A 21,529-nucleotide genomic window follows, 5' to 3' on the forward strand; every position below is an offset into this window, starting at 1 on the left:
GTGGAGCAGACAGGCATAGTCCATTCAGCTAGGTGAGAAGACAGCTAGAAACTTTTTGTAGAATCAGAGCCTCATACTCTCTCCTTTCTTTCCACCTATATACAGTTACATACTATACACACCTAGTTTGTCTGTGTTCAGTCGTGCAAGTGTGCCCATGCTCTACCTGTGAACTCATTACATTCTAATCCTCGCCAAGGTACACACTCATAGTATATCAAGTCTGCTGATCTGGGCCAGGAATCTGGGACTGATCTAACAATCTATCATGCATTCCTTAATCCTCCAAAAGAAAATGAGCAGAGCTTTGAATGAGCTGAATTCCTCTGTCTAGTTGGCAAATAGCTGTGATCAGTTTCTTTCTTTCTTTCTTTTTTTTTGTTAAGGCTGAAACGATAAGTAAAATCCAGCAGCAAAAAAAAAATAAAAAATAAAAAAAAAAATGGCTGACTTGGTAAAAGTTAAACATTTGTGAGTCTGTAAATGTGTACATGGTTTTAAGTTAAATCTGAATAGTTGAATGCTGTGTGTGTGTGAACTTGTGTGTTTGTGTGAGTACAGCAAGGAGCTGCAGGGCTACATTGGTGTCTTGTTTACACACATCTAGTCCTTGGACAGCCTCGTGGACGCAGTAGGCGTAATCTTTGTGGACAAGCATACATGGGATCAGCTTGTGTGATCGGCCACATGATGCTACTGGACGAGTTCCTGCGAGAGCTGCCCCCCCTCCCCCTCCCCCAATCCCACCCCGCCGCATTTACAGTTTCCTACAATGCTGTCCTCCTCTCTTCCGTGTCCATCTTGCTTTTCCAACATTACAATCGTCCACGTAGGTTGAGGAAAGGAGTAGGGATACTATGTGTGATTTATATGGTGAGTGTACATGTTTCCTAAGGGGGCAATGGTGGGAGATTCACAGATGGTGCTGACATCAGAATTGGGTCCACTGCAAGCATAATGCAGCAAAGAGCAGAGCAGGGATCCAGGGTCTTGCCCTGCTGGCAGACGATGAGCTTCCTATCACTTTCACTGAGGGGGGCTTGGAGGGGTTCTCATGTTGGCTGTCTCCTTCAGGCTGTCTCCCAACGGGCTTTCCTTCACTGGATGTTTCTGTATGTGCTGTAAAAGAAAAAAAAAAAAAAAAAAAAAAAAAGACAAGGGAGGAGAGGAACAGACAGAGATAAATGGTTTGGTGCATTGCCATAATCATGGTAATCTGCTTTATTGTTCAGAGTCCTTTGGGCTTGTAAAAATGTACATTAGAGGCTCATCATCTTCAATCACCATTCCCAGCACCTCATCCCAAGAATTTTCAAACAAAATCAGACATGAAGATGATGTATGATTATATCTGTTACAGTTCATAGTGTACATCAATAAGAGCACAGCTGCAGCAGCTTCAGCCGATCACGCCCATCATCTTATTTTTGTTGAAGATTGCTTTGAAAGGAATCGAAAAATATATGTTCAGTGGATCTAGATTAGCATTCAGCTGCCAACCCATTTTTAAATCCTTTTGTTGAAGTTTCACACATCTAGGCTGTCTGGCTATAAGGTATTTTTCTGTCTCACAGGTACACAGTAAAATAAAAGCTGAGCACTCAATCCACACACTGACACACACACACACACACATCATGACTGGTGACTGACAGACCGTCTAATCTTCGGCAGCAGATGATAGACAGCCCTCACTGTTTCATTATGGTCAATCAGAGATAAATCAGGCTGATGAGAGCGCTGAAGATCTCAAGCGCCCTAAATCTACCACAGGCTTCACAAACAAACGTGCATAAAGCTGCGTGCACAAAGTCCACTGCTGCTACTGTAACCATGGTAAAATTTTTCCTGGAAAAAAAAAAAAAAAGGGGGGGGGGGACTTCACTCATGCCTCTACCCTCTATTCTCCTTCCAGTCTCTCTCCCACTTCGATCCTCATACCGGAAGTTTCCCCTTGGAGGTGACAATGTGTTGGTGTCTCCAAAAGTGAAAGGAAATTCATTCCATCTGTCCGTCAATCCCTCTTTTCTCTCCTCTTCATGAGTCCCACTCGGACCAAACCTACCCCAGCCAAAGAACGTACATGAGGGGATGAGAGACAGATTGCCATCCCTGGGAATGCACATTCCCAATCAAACTGCCATTAATCCAAATTACTTAGATCTTACATGTGCTGTATATTTAGTTTGTACACGCTGGAAAGCTTTGTGTGTATGTCTAGGGAACAACAGGGTGACATGAAGGAGTCCGGATCCCATAGGATACAGGACAAAACAAACAGAGATAAAGGTCAAGGATAGAATGAATGTGTACACTGTGACAAAAGGAAAACCAGTTACTGAGAACCTCCCACTTTCACAAAAACAGGCCGAGTTTTCAATGATTCACACTAGTGTGTGTCTAGAGTCCAGTTGTTTAATTATATATAGTTAAAGTTCTTCCTTTGTTGTGTGCTATTCAACAACTTCTCTTCCAAGTGTGTGTGTGTGTGTGTGTGTGTGTTCTGAATATATAACCCCCTAATTCATAGCACACTGTGCAGGAGATTATAACACTGAATGAAATCACTTCACTGCGTAAAAGAACATTTATTTTTCTTTTTGAGCTTTCATGCGATATAATTTTCTTTCCCTTTAAAAATGGCATAATCAAATGCACTATTGTAAGAAAATATATTCTTTTGTAGAACTGAGAATACACATCAACCCATCTCCGTTGTGCAGTTGGGTTTTATTTGTATGCAAGTCTGAATAGGGCTGGGCAGGGCTCGAGAGAGGGGGAAGTGTTTCCCGTGCCAATGGTTTTTGTTGTTCCAGGAGACAATAGACAAAGACATCATTTATCCCAAATCAGATTGCTGTTATTGTTTCAATGGAAATGGCCTGCATCTCATCAGGGAGATGTCAGAAAACAGCATTTGAATGGGCCAACACAACACAAATACTACTCCACTGCAGGCTAACCAACTGGCTAATTATTGGAACAGGTTGGTGCCAGAACAACCAATTACAGCATAGACAGCAGTGCTGCCAACAAGTTTATGTCTTTTTTTCATTTAAGGTAGGTACTGCATGTTGTTGGAATGCTTTCTGATCTTTGACTGGATATAATAAAATGAAATTGCAAGCCGAATAGTCAATCCATATTAAAATAACAATCTAACCAGGTCCACTTTTGGGCAAAGCCAAATGAGGGATTACCTGGAGTTTGACCAGCTGGAAAATTGTGAAAATAACCATGTTCTGAAAATTGCATCTGATGTGACAAATCCATAAATAAATAAACCAAACACAGGCCCCTGTCTTGGATGAAAGACCCACATTGTGTACAGTACAAGAGATTATATTTTCCCAACCAGAGAATGTTCCAGGGTCCTCCAAACTCAGATGGTGGACATGGCTGGAGAAAAACATACAACTGCTTTCATGTGGTGCAATCCTGTCAAGGACCCAAATAAGCAGCCAAAGTTTCAGGGCTGGATCGCGGGGAGAAGAACTATAGTAAATTAGGGCTAAAATGTTTTTTACATTGAGAATAGTTCATTAATTGAGTGCTGTTTAAGTTTTAGTTCTATCTTATATTCTTTTAATTTTTTCAAATCAAAAATTAGACGTCTTGTAACATCATGTACTGCAAGTTGGGTTTCAGGATAATTATCATATAAGATGGGAAATTTTTTTAAACAAGACTTTTAGCAATGTTGCTGTGCAAGTGTTGACAGGAGTTTAATGATCCAGGTAATAAGACTGAGCAGTGAAATTAGAAACGTGAGAGAAAAAGTCCCTAAAAACATGCAACAACCTGACACACAAAAAAAGAGCCAAAGCAGGAAGGCTGGAGGGTGATGGAATGTGGTGTTGTTGTCATAATGAGACAATGTTAGCACATAAGCTGTGCTTCATAAGCTGGCTCATGTGTAAATCCTCCAAATAAGGAAGGAGAACAAGCAAGACAGAAAAACAGAGTGGGCGGGAGGGAAAGATGATGTAAAGGGTCAGAAGAGGAAAACTGTTAGTTTGGCTTCTCACTATGAGGAAGATGAATGTTTATCATCAGCAGTATAAAGGCTGCGTGTTGCCACACTGACATGCTTATCCCATTGTGACAACACTCAACAGTAAATGGCATATGTTCTCTGCCATTAAGAGACAAAAGTGATTTGACTGGTGAAGAGCTTTGTAATAGGCAACAAAGCATGACAGTAAAAAAATAAGAACAGGGCACAGCAAACCCCAAAGACAAATAGAGCCTGAGTGCTAAGAGGTCTGTGCATCACTGCTGACATGAAATGTTTAGTGTGTGTACGTGTGTGTTTATATGTAATTGTGTGAGAGCCCTAAACAAGGGTAAAGAATGGGTTGTGGCAGCTTCCATTTGTCGTTCAAGCGTGTGCTTGTCAAGGTCTTAAAGAGAAAGAAGATGTGGGATCATGCCACTTTGACCATCTAAATGTGTGCACTGTGTCACCTCCATAACAACACAAACATGAAGAGGTACTCTTCCACCTTCTTGACCTCTGTGTTGGCTTTGGGTGTGAGAATTGGTTCATAATGTCCTTTGCCATTAATGCCTCTCCAGATGGGCTACTTATGTGTTTCGAGGAGCTTCCATTTCCCACTGGCCAAGGAGCTACAACAGCTGCGTCGAACAAGCCTGGCCACAACACCGAGGAAGAGGTGGACCTCGGGCTCTAGCCAAGAGGAAGAAGGGATTGGGAGGGAGGGAGGGCGGAAGGGAGGAATGAAGGAATAAGGGTTGGAAGGTGAGTGGGAGGAATAACAAACGCCTTGGCCATCATTTCTTTGGAAAAATTCTGAGGGACAAAAAAAATTGCCTGATCATTGTCTGGGCAGCCATGTCAGCTTTTTCCTTCCTTCTCTCTTCTCCTGTGTGCTTCTTTGATTATCCAGCACACAGCGAAAGCTGCCCCATAATCTAAATCCAACTATCTATGCAAAGGGAAGAAGCAAACTATTCTCTACCAATCCTCCCTCTGTCTTCAAATGATAAGATTTGGTCTCTCTCTTTATTATATAACACATGATGCATACACAGGAATTGACCTCCCTACAATATAAATGTGCCCAGCACTAATACATACACAAATGGCCCAGTTCTGGTGCAACAGGGCAAAGAGTTTACTAAGGGACAAATCAACCCAGTGTATGTGTCCATGTCTTTGTGTGTATTGTGCAAGCTTGCATGGGACTCTTGGCAGAACACTAGCTGCAGAGCTGTAATCCAGTGAGGAATGGTGCTACTGTATCCTGGGGCTTAGCAGGTTGTTATACTATATGCTATCAACATGACAAGGCAGCTTTTCTAGACCGACTGCAGATCTGTAACCATTGCAAACACAGATATCTGTATTGTTAAACTTAATTCAGTTGTATTATATTTAGATACATTTCAATGACTTAGAATCAATCCAGAGTTGTATTGTGGGGTCTCAATCTAAATTAGGTTTGACCAACGCCGTGTAGGTCAACTCTGCACCAAAGGTATGGCTGAATAGAAGACTTTGACCTCTTTGACATGGATGTTAAAACTCCTGTGGCAGTTTTAACTGCTCTGCCTGCTGTGTAAAATTATAGAGTTGGTCAGAAGGTAGAGCTTCGATTTATAGCACATCAAGGGAGTGTGGTGGAGGTGGGTGGAGGTCAGTAACTCATGCCTCCTCTCTCTCGTTCTCACAATCTAGCTCTCTCTAGACTCACACCTCTGCTTTGACCTTGAAGGTTTTCTCCCCACTAAGCGGTTGATGGCCGATGAATGCGCGGAGGGTGGGGCTTGTGGAGCAGCTCATGGTCCCGACTTTTGACAAGGCCACAGGTTCTGCCTCAAGGCGATGTTTCATTAAGAGAGGTGACCTTTGATCATTATTCTTTTTTTTCAACTCACACACAGGCAGACATATACATATATATGTTTCCATTAAAGGTGAAAAGAAATGTGCTGGTTTATGATGCATGTAGATACACACACAGGCCTGTTTAATGAATAAGTGTGATTAGTGGGGTTAGAGCTTAAGGTCAAGAAAAGCAAGCATGCCCCCCAAACAAGAGAAATACGGTGTCTCACTGTTACTCTTTTGCTCCTGCAACAGCTCTGCCAAACTGCTGAATAATGACACTGTTGATTTGCTAAATGATTTATCTGGAGGAAGACAATTGCATCAGTAAATGTGTCTTTGACATGGGTTCCTGTTCGCTGTATTTCAAATGCGGCAACACGATTTGTACTCTTATTCTCTCTTGACTCTAGCAGGGACAGCACTCTCCTCTGATCAAACCTGAGGTCTGACCTATGCCAGACCATTTGCTTCTTGCCATTTTTAACTTTGAGATCAGGGAACTCTGTTTCTCAAGTCGAGAGAGAGGAGACACATATACTGTGTTCTGCTACTCCTTTGTTTGTCCTCTTTTCCTTTTAAGTTTGAAAGATTTATGATTGTAGATTTCACAGTAGAAACTGTCTGCACACTAGAACTATCAGTGTGTAGATAAAAAACTTTTGGGCTCAAAAGTAGGTGAGATCTGCGTCCTCATAGATAAAAGAGTCCATACAATTTTTGTAGCAATTTACGTGCCACTATTAAAACTTGGTTGTTATGAGCACATATTTTTACCCTAAACTTGATGAAATATATGTCTACTACAAGTCTTTCTTCTACCTGAGTGAAGCCAGTATTATCAAAAGACACAACTGGCAGTGAGCTTCTGGTCACATCTTTGGACACTACTGAACAACTGAAGTTGCCATTCATTCATCTATTGGTGGCAATTGATCAGAAGTGTCCTAAAGCTATTTGATATGTCGAGCAAACCAATGTGACCCAGGAAGAAAACTCTCTGGGTCACAGTGGTTTTTATGGCCCCTTTTTTACCGTCTAGCACACAGACATTTACCTTCCCAAGCACCCAAACAGTGTCCCCTTATCTCTTTCTGACAAAGAATGGTAAGGTTGGAGAGTGAAAAGAAAGGAAGGATGCAGTCACACAGTTCATGACTAGCCATTCATCTCTGTGCCGTTTGTGTCCACAGTCCACCTTTTATGTGGTTCTACATCAGGAGGGGGGCTCCTACCCCATCAAAAACTCCCTATTCTGTATTCTAAGTTACACACTGAATTTGCCTGCGCTCTTGCACGCACATACACACTCACATCTCTGGGAACAGCCTTCCTGGTTCACAGGCAACCTGTATAGGGAATCCAGGACTAGTACAGGGTCTCTGGCAGGCCACTCAAGGGGCTAAAGGCCCAAAAATACAGGGGCACCAGTGAGGTACACATCTGAACCTACAGCTAACCTAGCAACAAGCAGAGCAGCATGGCAACTCCAGAGCAGGGATCAGGGCAATGGAATCTACCCAGTGTGATTCTTGGCTATACTACACTATTAAGCGCCTTGGCAAGATTAAGATTTACTCCCCTCGACACATACACAAACACATACACACAGAAACAAATAGCCCAAAGGGGCCCTGGGAGGACAGTGACCTCCACCAGTCAATGCAACAGATTCTCAAGATGGAGGGGGAATCCTAAGGAGAAAGCAGCCTCTATGCAACAGAGGCATTAAAGGCCCAGTACCATTCCTCAGTCTTACACAGGCCCGCATGCTGCTTTCCCACCAGAACATTCAATTGGATTATATCAGTCTTGAGACAAGCACACGCCTAATGTCACACTTGTGTGTGCACAAATGCCAGATGCCTCATTGCATTGGCAAGTGTCAGGTAGTCCCTGTGGACAGACAAGTGTGAAGGATGCACAGAAAAACTCACATTCATATTCTTTTGCTCTCTCTCTCTCTGTCACACGCACACTTGATGGCCATCCAACATAGTTGAGAGGAAGTGCACCTCAGGTAGCACTGAAAAGAGACTGCTACTCCATATGTGTGCTGGCTTCCATCCACTGGTACATGATACATGTGCTTTGGACCTCGCTCCTGTTGTTCAAATGACAGAGACTAAAAAGTGTAGGAAAATATAGAAAGGAAACATTAGACTGTGCAAACTGTCAAAATACAACCTGGTCAGGACACAGTAGAAGTAGTAGTGCCCAAACAAAAAGCGAAATACAACCTTGTGTTGCTCCATGTGACTAGCCTCCTCTGAATAAAACTGATCTAAAATACATTTTCCTTTTCAACTTCAAAGTGTTTCCAGAAATCTATGTGGTTCATAGAAAAGCAAAAAAAAAGAAAGAAAGTAAGAAAAAAGAAAAAAGAAAAAAGAAACGTGGTGTGATGTTATAAACATTTGATTTTATCGGGGGGCGAGCCAAATACTTTGATGTAAATTCTTGGTTGCATAACTGACTGCAGTGTTAGAATCAAATTAGAACTGTGCACTGCATTAAGTATGCTGTCAGGAGCCCTTCCAATCTGATCTGTAAGCAGCTGAAGCAGTGAGAGGTCGGCCCCCTCCTAGCCCTCCAAACCCCTCCTCAGGCCTGACAGTCTGTTCCAGGTTTGGCTCTAATTGCCAAATCAATTATGGATAAAGGAGAAAGGCTTTGTCGGTCTCACTGCTGGTCAATAGGATAGGCTTTTAATGAAGTGACTTGTCGTGTGTGTGTTCCCTTTAATACATACACATATATAAGACTGCAGACTCACACTGCAGATAGTCAATACAAAAATTGGCTCAGTGGTACCAACCTTCTTTATCTGACTACTCATGCAACGCTAATGCACCTCTGCTTCCTACAGATACCCTGATTGCACTGCAGCTTTCAAACAAAAGTTTGCATCGTTTCAGTTTTAGATAGAAGTACCTGCTTCAGTGGGAAAAATTCCCCTGTACTTTTTCTCCCTCTGCCCTCATCTAATTTGTATTTCCCCCTGCATACCAGGATGAGATGAGACAAAGAGGATCCCTACTTATCCTTCGACTGTATTTTTCAATATCAATGGAATGTCTGCCTTTATTTGGTCAGTACTGTGTTACATCAGGAATGCCAGTTTCTGTGTTAGTAGTCAGGGTTGGGCTTAAGACAAGATGGGACAGTCAAAGAGGGCCACTCTTGTAGCCCCACACCCACCCATCCAAGCCCCATGACAGCTCCCACAGAGAAGCCTTAATATGGGCATTAATAAAGCAAGCCACATAAAACAGGGCTATTAGAAAGTTACCTCAGCTGTTGGTCTGTTTGTTTGTCAGGCCAGCAACAAAACATTTCTATAAACTCATTGAACAATGATTATATTTGGTCCTGATAACGACCTAAAATTGAATATTGGCCTGAGCCAGGTAGGAGTGGTGGTAAGCGGGTACATAATGCACACAATAAAATCCAAGTCAAATCCACTGAATTTTCAGCTATCAATAAAGAACACTTTATGAGTCCGGACACCATCTTTAAAATGCCATTTACTGCTTGGAAACCAGCACATGTTGTAAGGATTTCTTATATAAGTGTAAAAAGAGCTCCTTCTGTGATTATGTAGTTAATGGTATCAGAGCACAGAGTCCTCTGCTCGTAAACTTCATAGCAACTGGACCAAATGTTAAATTCTATGAATCATGTTGACCAACTTCCAAGGCAGTAATTCCCACCTGTTTCTTTAGTTTATAACCTGTTGCCATACAGGATATTCTAGGTGTTTCCTAACTGGGGTCCCAGAGCTGTGCTGTACACGCGCAGTCATAAAGGTCTTACTGACACTGCTTTGAAATGATGATGCTGGCTAATGAGAACCATTCGCCACTGATGGCCGCACACCTAGGGAGCCATTCAAGCTAATATGCTCTCATAGTGCCATAAAAACCACAGGGCAGAATATGCCACGCTAGGACAAAAAGCAGACCACTGAAAACCAAGGTGGAAAACTGTATAAAAACGGATGGATGGGGATTGCATAAGATAGGAAACAGCTGATCGCAACAAACATCAAACTTGTGGTACAGCTTTTCCATTCCAATTTCTGTAAAAGGGTTTGAGCACATATTGGTCTGAAGGATTATCACTCCAGTTGTTTTACTTTAAGAATACTGACTTTTCTCAGAATCACTAACATCTGTCAGGATGAGTAAGGAAATTACACAATGTTATTCCAACTGTCACTTGAAACAAATATATGATTCTGCATATCTGAGAAAAATTGTGACTCATTCCTCCCACATCTATCCGCAAAACAGGCCGTCGCCCTGCCCTGCCAAAGCCATCTCTGAGCCTCTTGTTCCTTCTTCTTCAGCCCTACTCTGCCCTGCGGAGCTCATTCTCAGCCCCTTGAGCTTTAGATGAAAGGCTAAGGGAAATGGCAGTTCTACTGCTAATATCCGCATTGGGACATCTGTTGTCCAGCCGGTGTTAATACACGCCAGTCCCAAGGGGCCCACGCTCAGTCCAGGACCTTGGTTGATTGGTTCTAACCAGTCTGGCAGAACATATACGCACCAAATCGTGTATTGCGCGTCTCTTGATATTTTGAATCGCTAATTTGGATGTTGCACAAACTCTCTCTGGCCCTCAGCATTTTATGCTCTGTTACCTTGCACTGAAACGTCAATCACGTCATATAGCTCTACAGTGTTATCCTCATGTTTTTTGCTCAACTCAATTCCTTTTCCTGCCCCTTTCACCTCTATTTCTGACATGTGGCCTCTATCAGACCCCAACTTGCAGAACGTCTCCCTTAATCTCCAGTTTTCCGACATGAAAGCATGGTGCGTGCTGGATCCAGGGCATAAGCAGGCTGCAGTGGGCTTGGGGGCAGATCCAGTGTCATCCTGCTAACACTGGTGTAGGTTGGCCATATCCTGCCCAAGCAGCCGTTCACGTCAGGAATGTACTTCCCCTGCCAGGGAGAACAGCTGCCACACACCTTTATGGCCTTATAGGCTTTGGAGTGAAGTTCTTTCCATGCCTTTGACATTCAGGTAAGAACACAACAAAAACTCCATGGCATTTTTAATCCGATATGTGGAAGCTGATTCACTGTGCCAAGGTCATATGCAAGACCATATTGTGTTCTTCACTTGTGCTCTTGATATTCAAACTGTAGAAATACAGCTGTGTATAGCAAAGTTTAAACAGTAAGCGTGTGTACGTGTGTGTGTGGGGGAGACACATGGTAATTTGGGCATTGATGGATGACGAGTACAGATCTGATGCCCTTTAGACAAAACCTGCCATCATGTAGATCATCCTCTGTGTGTTTGTGTGTTTGTGTGTTTAAAAGTGCAGAAAAACTTCACAAAGCTATCAGCTCTGGAGTTAACTTTGCACCTGCTTTACACTACACAACTCACACATTTACAGGTGCACACAGCCAGCTGTTCTTTCTGTGTGGGGGTATGCAAGGAGAGACAAAGAAAATTAATACCCCCCCCACCCTGTGCAATAATAATGGAAAAACAACAATCCACTCCTAAATCCAAGTCACATTTGGATAATTACGCTCTGCAACACAATGACAAAGCAAAACAGTCATTGCTTGTGGCTTCATGCTAATAGGTAGCCACTGAAATGCAGAGTGAGTGAGCAATGCCAGGGGTGTCTTCACTTTCTTGATGAGCTCACCAGTGTTACTGACAGATGGTGTTTGTTACCAAAAGAGAATTGTACTTTCATGGCTGTATGATTTGCACTTTTTCAGAGCACATCCCCCCGGCTCAATCACAGCTAGTGTTTATCCATGCATTTACTTCTCCTCCTCCTCAGAGATGGATAACCTGCTTTCTCCTTGTTGTACTTTTTTACAGCTTCTCACACCTTTGCCAGGCAGTCTGCCTCGACGAGTAGCACAAACAAAACCATGTTACAGTCAAATACAAATGTGTCAGCTGCGGGATTTTGTCAACCTCCAATGTTCCACCCTAAACACTAAGAGTTCATGAAATCTAAAAGCAAACTTCTACCTTCACTTGCACTTTGAGTGGAAACAAATAAAATCTCTTTTTCTATGTCTATTTTGTCAGATCTACACAAAATGGCAGAAAAGTAAAGGCTGTGTGAACCTTGTAAGAAGCTCAGACAGTGCTGCTGGACTGCAGGGAAGGGAGCAGACAGACAAATAAAGTAATGCTCTACCTTTTGATGCACAGACATTTGGAGTCTCGTCTTTCTATCTAATGGAGAGATAGTGGTCTAATGTGCCACTGTGGGTCTTTTAGAGATTAATACGTTAATGAGCTAGCTACAAATGAATGGCTCTCTTGGATGGATCAGCCATAAGTGTTCCCGGGCTAATACAGTTAATAGGCCATAGTCACGCCACAAAATGTATCACAGAAGAGACTCGCTTAGCTGCAGGGCAGAGGGATGATATGGTTCATTTAAGATTCACTGATTTATTCTCCTGTTCATGGCTATGGTCGTGGCAGTTCGTACATGACCAGGCCTTGTTTAGCTGGCATACAAAGTACACTAACATGTCTTCAGGCAAGAGCAGTGGGATCTAATCCAACATCAAACAGCCATGACATCATGGAATCAGACTGTGCTTTCTTGTAGAAGCAGAGAGCAAACTGGAGTATATGAAAAGAATGACTCTTTTCACTGTTGTCTATGGTTTTTTCTTTTGATCGCGTATTTATAATCCTTCTTTTAGCCAATCAGCATCCAACAGTAGCATGGCACACTTTCAGCTCTGATTTCATATTTTATTCATATATTATATCATATATTTCACCATCACTGATCTTTTCCATGTATGAATATGCATCCATGTCTATCTGAACGATATTTTCAGTATGTAAGAAGCTGTATGCATCCATCCATTCCTCAGTTTCAGCTCTATCAAATCTGTGAGACAATAGAGACGGGGTGTCTGTCGTCAGAAGATTAGTGCTGTTCATTAGCTTGGTAATGAAGTCTCTCTCAGCAGAACAGTGGGTGGTCATGCCCCCTTTTAACATGGACCTTGGGAGCTATTGCACATTCACAAAAGCAAACAAACACTAAGACAGATGGAAATTAAAATATGCCCCGTTCCCATATAATGGATTACAAGACCACCAAACCGGAAGAGTTCCCTTAACAGTTGCCAAAGTTAACAGTCATGTGTACCATTAACTGATGGCAGAACGATAGATCAGAGCATAATCTGGTGATCAGTGGGGCAGATCTCGTCCACATCAAGCAACTGCCACATGTCAAATGGTGAACTCTGAGTGAGTTAGAGGAGATTTAAAAATGATAAAAGTCAGAGGCAATCTGCGATCAAATCCTGAATCTTGAATAAAATTTTAACTACAAAACTAGTCTCTTCAAAGAGCTTGACAGGAGAGTGCAGCCAATGACTGACACAAGAATAAATTACCATAGCAGTTATGTGCCTGAAAGCTTTGGATGTTGTATAAATAACTGATCATAACTGAGCTCAAAGCAAGTCTTCCTGAGTGTTAATGCACAATACACCAAAGCCACACTATCTATTATTGCTGTTAGTCTCCCTGGCCAGAGTCGTAATATAATACAGAGCCCAAATTACCTTTCAAAGCAGCATGGTTTGAAATTGATGACAAACCTTCTTTTGAAATCTAAAGGACAACCAGATAGAGTTTACAGTACCAGGATATGGATTTATACTTAACCTTTATACCATATTCGTCATTTGTGGACAACGATTGTGACGAAAAAAATTTCACGATGAAAGCAACACTGCTTTCAAAGAATAATGGGTTTTGTTCAGTAAATCCCAGACAGTGGTTTTGATTGATTAACCCCTGCTGTTGGGTTACTGGTTCTGCTGTCAGAGCTCAAGACAAGCTGGCATGTTTTAGCCACATCACGAAAGAGCAGCAACAACTTGAGCAAAGACGTATCTAAGTGGGAATTAAATGGTTATCGATTAGTGTGTTATCTACATTGTGGCATGGGTAGCCTGATTGCTGAACTAAAGAACAGGACCAATAGTTTTAAGACAACTGGCTCTTATCATCTATTGAGCTCTTGCATCTTGTGTGTATTGCTTTGTGTTGGATGTACACTATATTGCAATATTTAACAAGACATGTGATTACCAATTATGCCCATCTAACCATCACTGAAGAAAACACTGATGAGATATGGCCTACTTTCTGTTCATTTATTCAGTCATTTGCACCCTTATCAAGGTTGGTGAAAAAACAAAAAGGCCTTGTGGTAACGATGGAGCATCAGTTGCACATTTCTATATGGACAGATTAATGTCCATAATGGCTTTTGTGTGTAGTGAGCAGTACTAGTTTTTGAAAAATGTGTCAAGAACCAAAAAATTTTGTAGTTTCACAAAATGCAATCTAAATAAGCAAAGAGCATAGAGGTCAGTTTTATTTACTGAGGTGCTCATCAAAAGGTACAAGTTGATGTATGTGTTTAGCCCTCTGCAAATGGATGAATGAATTTTCGCTCCTCAGTGCTCCTGTCTATTTCCTCCATGCTAGTACAACATGTTTCACACCAGAGTCTTTTATATGACTGGGTAGGTGGAAAATACCAACATGATAATTAGGGATGATTTTGAGCTTCTGCAGTAGATCAAATGATTCTCATCAAAGTCAACACATGCCCTAACACCGCCTCACTGTACTGTACTGTACACCACCTTGTTCTCTAAAGATCTGAAGAACCTATTGTACTGTGCTGCCACCTTTGGTGTAGCCTCAAGGAGATGCAGTTGAATAGAACGGCATCTACTTAGAGTGTAGAAATGTGTTTTCTTTTGTGTGAAAGACCCTAAACCTGACCCCCTCACGACCTTTGGTTTGAAACTGCACAAAACTAATTATATGTAACAGAAGCGCAATTAAAAAAAAAAAAAAAAAAAATCAGAAAGACTGATGTAGAACTTAAACTGTGAATGATAATAAAATTAGCAGGTTTTTAGAGGACACTGGCGTGAGATTAGGGCTGAAAAGAACAAAGGAGTAGTTTGTGTCACTTACAGGTCTTTTCTTGACTGTCTCCTGAGGCTTGGCATCCATCCTCATCATCACAGTCTGTGGCGCTGCCCTCATCTGTTTCTCCGCTGCCCAGCTCATCCCAGGCCTCCACCTGCCCCAGTTTAGGAAACCTCTCCTGGGTCTCCTGGAACCACAAAAACATCAATACAAAGCTTATTACACACTGCTTCATGTATTACTATTTCTGTATCCTATTTAACTGCACCTGTACGATTGTGTCAAAAATCAATGATCAATTTGTTTTGAAAATTGAACATGTCTCTGACTATTCAATTTAACGGAGCCAAAATCCAACACTGGTTTGTTTATGTAAAAAGATCTGAGTAAATGGGACAGTTCATGCCACAGGAACATTATGCTTCCTTGTAACTCCTGTAACATTTCTTAAATTGACATGCACAATCTCTTGCCCTGACATATCAGGCCTTGTAAATGTCAGGGTCCAATGGATGACACACAACATCCTGCAGATATAGAAGAGCACTTGGTGTATAGTGTGGTGTATAACAATGAGGGCCCAGGGTGGTAGGATGATGTGTTGCATTTAATTACAACCATGTTTTAAAAAGCGTATTGATTTTAATGTTGAAAAAGAGCTCTGTAAACAAAGAAGTCATGACTAAGTCTTATTTTTTCAGTCTGGAAAATTTAGATGTTGTTAAACTAATTAAAAGAGTCTGGTGATTAGTTGAGATCCCATATGTTTAATACTTCCTAGTGTAGCTTCCTAACCAAAATAAATTATGGATAACACAAGCAACGTTTCCTGTGCATCATCTGTTCGTATGGTAATTAGAAAGTAAAACATCGGCAATTATCTTGACATTTGTAGAATTTCCCCAGAGTTCCTGTCAGAGTAGGTTCACTGTTCATGCATTAAGCAAATCACGGTCTGGGAAAATTGTATCAGAGTCATTGGATTTTATACAGTTTTTTATTGTTCTTATCCCATTTAAAATGGATCATTGATCTTTTGCCATTGCCATCGCTACCACACATATGCATCTTCCTGTGAAAAACCTTGCCTTGAAGATTACATACCACATCAGACTGTGACTGGATTTCAGCATTAAGACTTTCACAGCCTGGAGCATGAAACACTTTTTATGATGTTCCTCCCTCTCAGCGAGGAGCCAGCTAATTGAACCACCTGCTGTCCCTTCCTGCTGTCCAACATGATCAAGGTGGCCTTTGTTCCATCACACCATGTCAGACAAGGAGCTCTCTTGACACAGCAACAAATGGTGTTTTGGAGTAAGAAGACAGTGTTCTGGCATGAATACAATATTTGTGGAAGCATGGAGACACACAGTTTGCTCATATTAACGTCCTTTAGCTTTCTGCACATACGCACCTACAGACACCATTAAACATTCATGAGAAAGCTCACAAAGATCAATCCTGGAACACATCTGACCTTCATATGGAGGGAACAGCCACTAAAGCCATGTTGAGAGGTAGGTGAGAGGAATGAGGGTGTCTTGGGCCGCTGAGGGATGAGTAATATCCTTGCCATTGACACAAGACTCTGTCTGTCTATCAACATGCCTGACAGCAAAGGTGACTTTTAACTAATTGTTTTCTATGCCTATGCTCATCTTCTCTGATTACAATGCAAAGCTAAGTGTAAGATGCAGTCATTAACAGTGTAATCCTTGTAAGCATTTCTGTGAGGCTGTTCTTTAAGCTTAATACTTGAAAGCATGCTCATATGGTCACAGGGTTAGGGTTAGGGTTGAATTTAATGGGCTAAGGTTAGGTAGGCACATAAAATGTTTACCTTGTAAAACAGGACTTTGGTCTGAAAGCAATGTAGCTCTTGGTGCAGATAAAAAAAAAATCATACACTAAAGGGCATCATTAGGATAGATGATATTGCAAATAAATCACGTGGATGAAATAGTTGAGATGAGATATTTCAGTCTAGATTTTACTAACTTGGAAGAAGAATGGTATAAAGAGGTAGCTGCTCAGACTGTCAAGTCCTTAAACTTACAGACAGGATTAATGAGAACATCCCACAAAACTGATGCTGAAGGATTAATTTCTGATTGTCACCCATAATTCTGCAGCAGCTAATCTGAGGCCAGAGTTATCAAAGAAGAAGCAGCCGAGCACGTGGGTATTCTTTCTGGGTTTAATTTCAGCACGCTTATTTCCAGTTCCTGCACGGGAGAGAGGAAGCACACACCGAAAAATGGTGCTGACATTAGCAGGTACTTCTGATACTGTTACTCACCGCATCTGCCATGTATTTTATTTAAACCCGATGTAAATGCATTCCCCCTTACTGAGGCCTGAGTGGGACAAAACAAGTACTAAAATGAAATGAGTCATGGGCAACTGTGACACAAGGATAGCCTTCACAGAAATCAAGTGGTCTCTGCAGAAGAGACAGGTAAAAGGTATCCCATGTGGCAACCGCAAGTGTGAAAGCCACTGACTTGGTTTTCATAGATGAACAGCTGAAAGAGGGTCACTTATTTTACACAGCTTACAGAATTTCATTTTCTGGTAATGAATGGGCTTTCACTACAGCCTGCAACTGGCTATTTGAACGTCTTGTACCTGTTCCACCTGCATTGGCGCTTATATGTGACAGGCAGACTTCAAATAAGGACATGCTTTGGCTTTGACACACATGGCTCATTTCAGAAAAAATTAAACCTCTTCTCTCTCTCTCTCTTTTTTCACTGTGAATTACAGCTTAACTTCCAGCGATTTGTGTACAAAGTAGGCAAGAATTGAACCATCTTCCCCCTACTTTAATCTATTTATCTTAGCAGAGGCCCACAAAAGGGCAGATAAGTGAAGATACACAGCAAGGAACCGGGACTATCTTCCTTGGTTTTGGACAGCAACCATGATAAACACAAGCTTTTCTATCATGCAAAGAAACTAAATAAATATATTCAATGCACATTCCACAAGTTCACAAGCAAATGCTCTGCTGAACAGAACAATGTTGTGTACCAAAACCATCCAGATAACCAGTTGAGTATTAGGCTAATAACCGTGCTGTTCAGGAGACATTTAACACAATGCAGCTTGGCCCAGCTGTCCTTAAAGCATGTTAATTAGAGAAGGAATCAATTAAACCAGCGTCACTGTGGAAACCACAGTTGGGTCTTTGTAGAATTGGTGTTGGCTTCTGTCCAGCACAGTTTGTCGGTTTGTTGTGACTAAGTGAGGCCAGGGGAAAAAAAAAAAAGCAGCAGAGATTTCACTCATGCTTTTGTGTTGCCGTCTCCTTTCAGGGGTAACATGCAGGAAGTGTAATTGTGGCATTCCAGCAGCAAAGTGAAAAAGCAACTCTTTAAAATCTTTAATTTGCTTTTGTAGCTACAGGAAGAGAAATGTACAATATTCTTCTTGGAGACTGTTGTATGCATTGTATGAGGTGAATAATCTTATCCTCATTATCTGCTATTTTAAAGAAAAAAAATTTAGTTGCTGTATTCAGGATCAGATCTGGGCTTTGATAAGTGTCTTTAGCAGTTCTTGAGATTTTTCTAATCGTTTTTTTCTCCTGCCATCTGCAGAGTACAAACCTTCATCATATTAGAGCATAGTCCACACACATTATTGCCAAGTGATGTATGTTCATGTCAACTACACAAAACACACAAAGCAAAAAAAACATGAAACCATGAAAACATTTTCTATTTTTTCCATTTTCGCAGAGAAGAATATGCTCAGCAAAAGCATGGTCCTTTCATGCAACTGAAATTCACAATATACTGATCTGCATCTGCATTTAATGATTGATGACTTTAAGTGAAGTCGTTTTTTATTATTATTTCAGTGTCAGTAACACCGTAGTGTGAAGTGCATTGATCCTGTTTTGTAGATTTAGTACACTACGCTCATTGTGAATATGACAGCTGGATCATGACAAATGAGTGTGGCGTGTGAAGAAAAAAACAACAAAAGAGTTTAAGTGTTCAAATTCCAGATTGTTTAGATACGATTTTCAAATTCCCAGAGCAAATTAAACAAAAAGACAGTGACAGAGTGAAAAGAAAGACACAAGCAGAGAAAGATGAGGGGAGGAGAAGCAAAAGGAAAAGGAGATTGGAGAGAAGTGAAAAGAGCAGTAATACATGTACAAAGTGTTCAGACTGGAAGACAGTCAGTAGTTGTGGAAGCAGGGGAGGGCTGAGTGGTTGGGGAAAAAAAAGATGCCAGCCTTTTTTAGGATTACCTTGAAATTACACTGGCATCTGAAGACAAATCACTTATTCCTAAAAGTCTTTGAATAAAATCCCAAATCATTAAATATTTTCTAGTTCGCTTCTTTCCCCTGCCAACTCATTTTCCTCTCACTTTCTTTTCAAAAGCATTCTTCAGTCAGCAGATGATGGGGCAGGTTTGAAAGCATCAAGGGCTGAATTCCTGCATGTATTTGACTGCATTCTAGTCACACTAAAATCTGCACTGCCCAGAGGAACCAATAACCTTCTAAAGAAGTCTGGAGAAAAGAAGCTGAAACAGTGTGTGTGTCTGTGTGTGTGTGTGCATGTCTGCAGTTTAACCAGGAGGAACTGTGGACAGACATTCCAGTTCTATGTGGAAATAGAAAATCTGATTATGAAATATAAAAATGTGAAATGTGGTCAATAGGGATGGGGTATGAGCACCGCAACGTTTGTTTTATTATTGTAAATGTGTGTGTGTGTACATGCACAGACACACACACACACACAAACACATGCACATCTGTGCCTGTACAATATGTGGAATAGTGTTGTCAAACTACAGAACCAGGATCATAAGTCATAACCTTTTTGCATTCCCACATTGAGACATGTGCTCTTTTTCTTCCCTGACAATTTGAAACAGTATCAGCTCATTGAGGGCAGTGGTGGTAACACTGTATTTGTGGACAGAGAAAAAGAGAAGGAGAGGAAAATCTGAGGAGACTTAAGGAAAAAGTGACAGTAGTAATCTCCAAAGGCCTGCAGAAGTCCTCTTCAAATTCTCTCCATTCTCTCACATGCTGCAAAGGTTCATGATGCTTTTGTGTAAGACAAACGTCAGCTGAGAGATGTTTGTGCGTCCCTCGTTTCAGAGGAAATGGCTGCAGTTCTCTTTACATCTCAGACTGCGTGTCCAAGAAAAGGAAGGCAAAGGAAAATAATGATAAAAAAAAACAAAACAATATTTTTTAAACTTTGAGTGTGACAGGAAGAGCCAGTCAAAATTGCTGATTGTGGAAGAGATTATGTTTGTGTGGATTAATTGTGCCAGCTGTGGCCATCCCATTTTCAGACAGCTCTTAATTAATACAGAACCTCTTGACTGGCAAAATAAGTAAGTTCTGGACAACTGCAGTAGCAGACAGAGTCTAGAGTCTGGACTTGATGAAAGGTCTGCACTGCCATGTACAACATGGAAAATGAAACTGATTCCAAAGTGATTTTAAAATCAAAGGCATAACAAGACTGCATGCCAAGTCCTTTTCTGCTGCGGTCCTATTCCTTGGTTAAAGATGAAGCCAATAAAAATCCTTTATCCAAACCTGACGGCCAGATCTTCTACTTTGTTTACCTTTTATTTTCAAATGTAGACCACATGATGGAAAACAAAAACATGGAGTTAAACTCTCAGGTTGCTTACCAAAAAACTACAGATGCCATCTTTTTGCACAACCTATTAGTCAGAGGGAGGGAAAAATACACTCTCACACTCACGGGACACACTCACTGGAATGCCACAAGCCCTTCAGCTAAAGCCAAGCAGGCCTTGGATGTGTTTTGATAAATTATAATAATGTTTTATATTTCTATGTCTGTATTGGCATCAATCAACAAGGTGATCGATGATCATGCATATTGGGGGTTATTTTACACAGTGGTCACCTAAGCTTGTTTATAGGAGTAACAAAAACTGGAATAATAAATGATAGAAAAACAGCTATCTATTTGTTTAGGCAGAAATATTCTTGCTGAAAGATTTGACCTGAACGAAGGAAGACAGGAAAGTTTTTCATCTACATCTGCAATGTTCTGAACCAAAATACAGTTTTTCCTCTGTGTTAACCACATGGGCGTTTTCTGCAATCCTCTACTCATGACATTATTAACGAAATACAGAAAAGCAGAAAGAGAAATGATTTCTGCAAACATAAATCAGTCATGCCTTTGAAATTTTTCAAAATTTCCCAAGAAGTCTGCATGATGGTAAGAACCTCAATAAAACAAAGCACATGCATACACCCCTGCACTGCAAGTTAACACAAGCAGATTCTGCTACTAACCGTGTGAAACTATGCACGTGTGAATGAACTTTCTTTCCTGTCAGCTAGATGATGCAGACGTCGTTAAAAAATATATGACAGTTTGAGTGACATCAGCAGTTTTCAGAGAGCATGTTCCAGCAGCTACCTCGCTGATGAAAAGATTGTTGTGAGAAATGTCAAGATCAACAGACGTTGAAGGCTGCTGCTGTGATGACTCTGGGAAACAAAAACCTTTTAAACTGGGATTTTGGTGGGAAGAAGCAAAAAAAAAAAAAAAATTATTGGAATGGATCCCTGATATGCTACCACTCCTGGTTACCCACCATGATCACTGTGGTCACCATTAGCCCACACGTTGCATTAATGAGTGCAGGTTCTACACCAGCTTTG

General features: G+C 41.2%; 1 protein-coding gene across 1 annotated transcript in view; it reads right to left on the reverse strand.

Moving 5' to 3' along the window:
* Positions 1 to 769: 769 nt before the first annotated feature.
* Positions 770 to 21,529, reverse strand: part of gpc5c (glypican 5c) — an 83,586-nt gene continuing 62,826 nt past the window's right edge. The window contains exons 8-9 of the mRNA XM_029525408.1: positions 14,881 to 15,022; positions 770 to 1,119 (exon numbers count right to left, since the gene is read on the reverse strand). Of these exons, the coding sequence (XP_029381268.1) occupies positions 932 to 1,119; positions 14,881 to 15,022 (330 nt within the window). The 3' untranslated portion in view covers positions 770 to 931. The remainder of the gene's footprint in view (positions 1,120 to 14,880; positions 15,023 to 21,529) is intronic.

The sequence above is a fragment of the Echeneis naucrates genome, chromosome 17 (genome assembly GCF_900963305.1).
Source record: "Echeneis naucrates chromosome 17, fEcheNa1.1, whole genome shotgun sequence".
In the NCBI taxonomy this organism is placed as follows: domain Eukaryota; kingdom Metazoa; phylum Chordata; class Actinopteri; order Carangiformes; family Echeneidae; genus Echeneis; species Echeneis naucrates.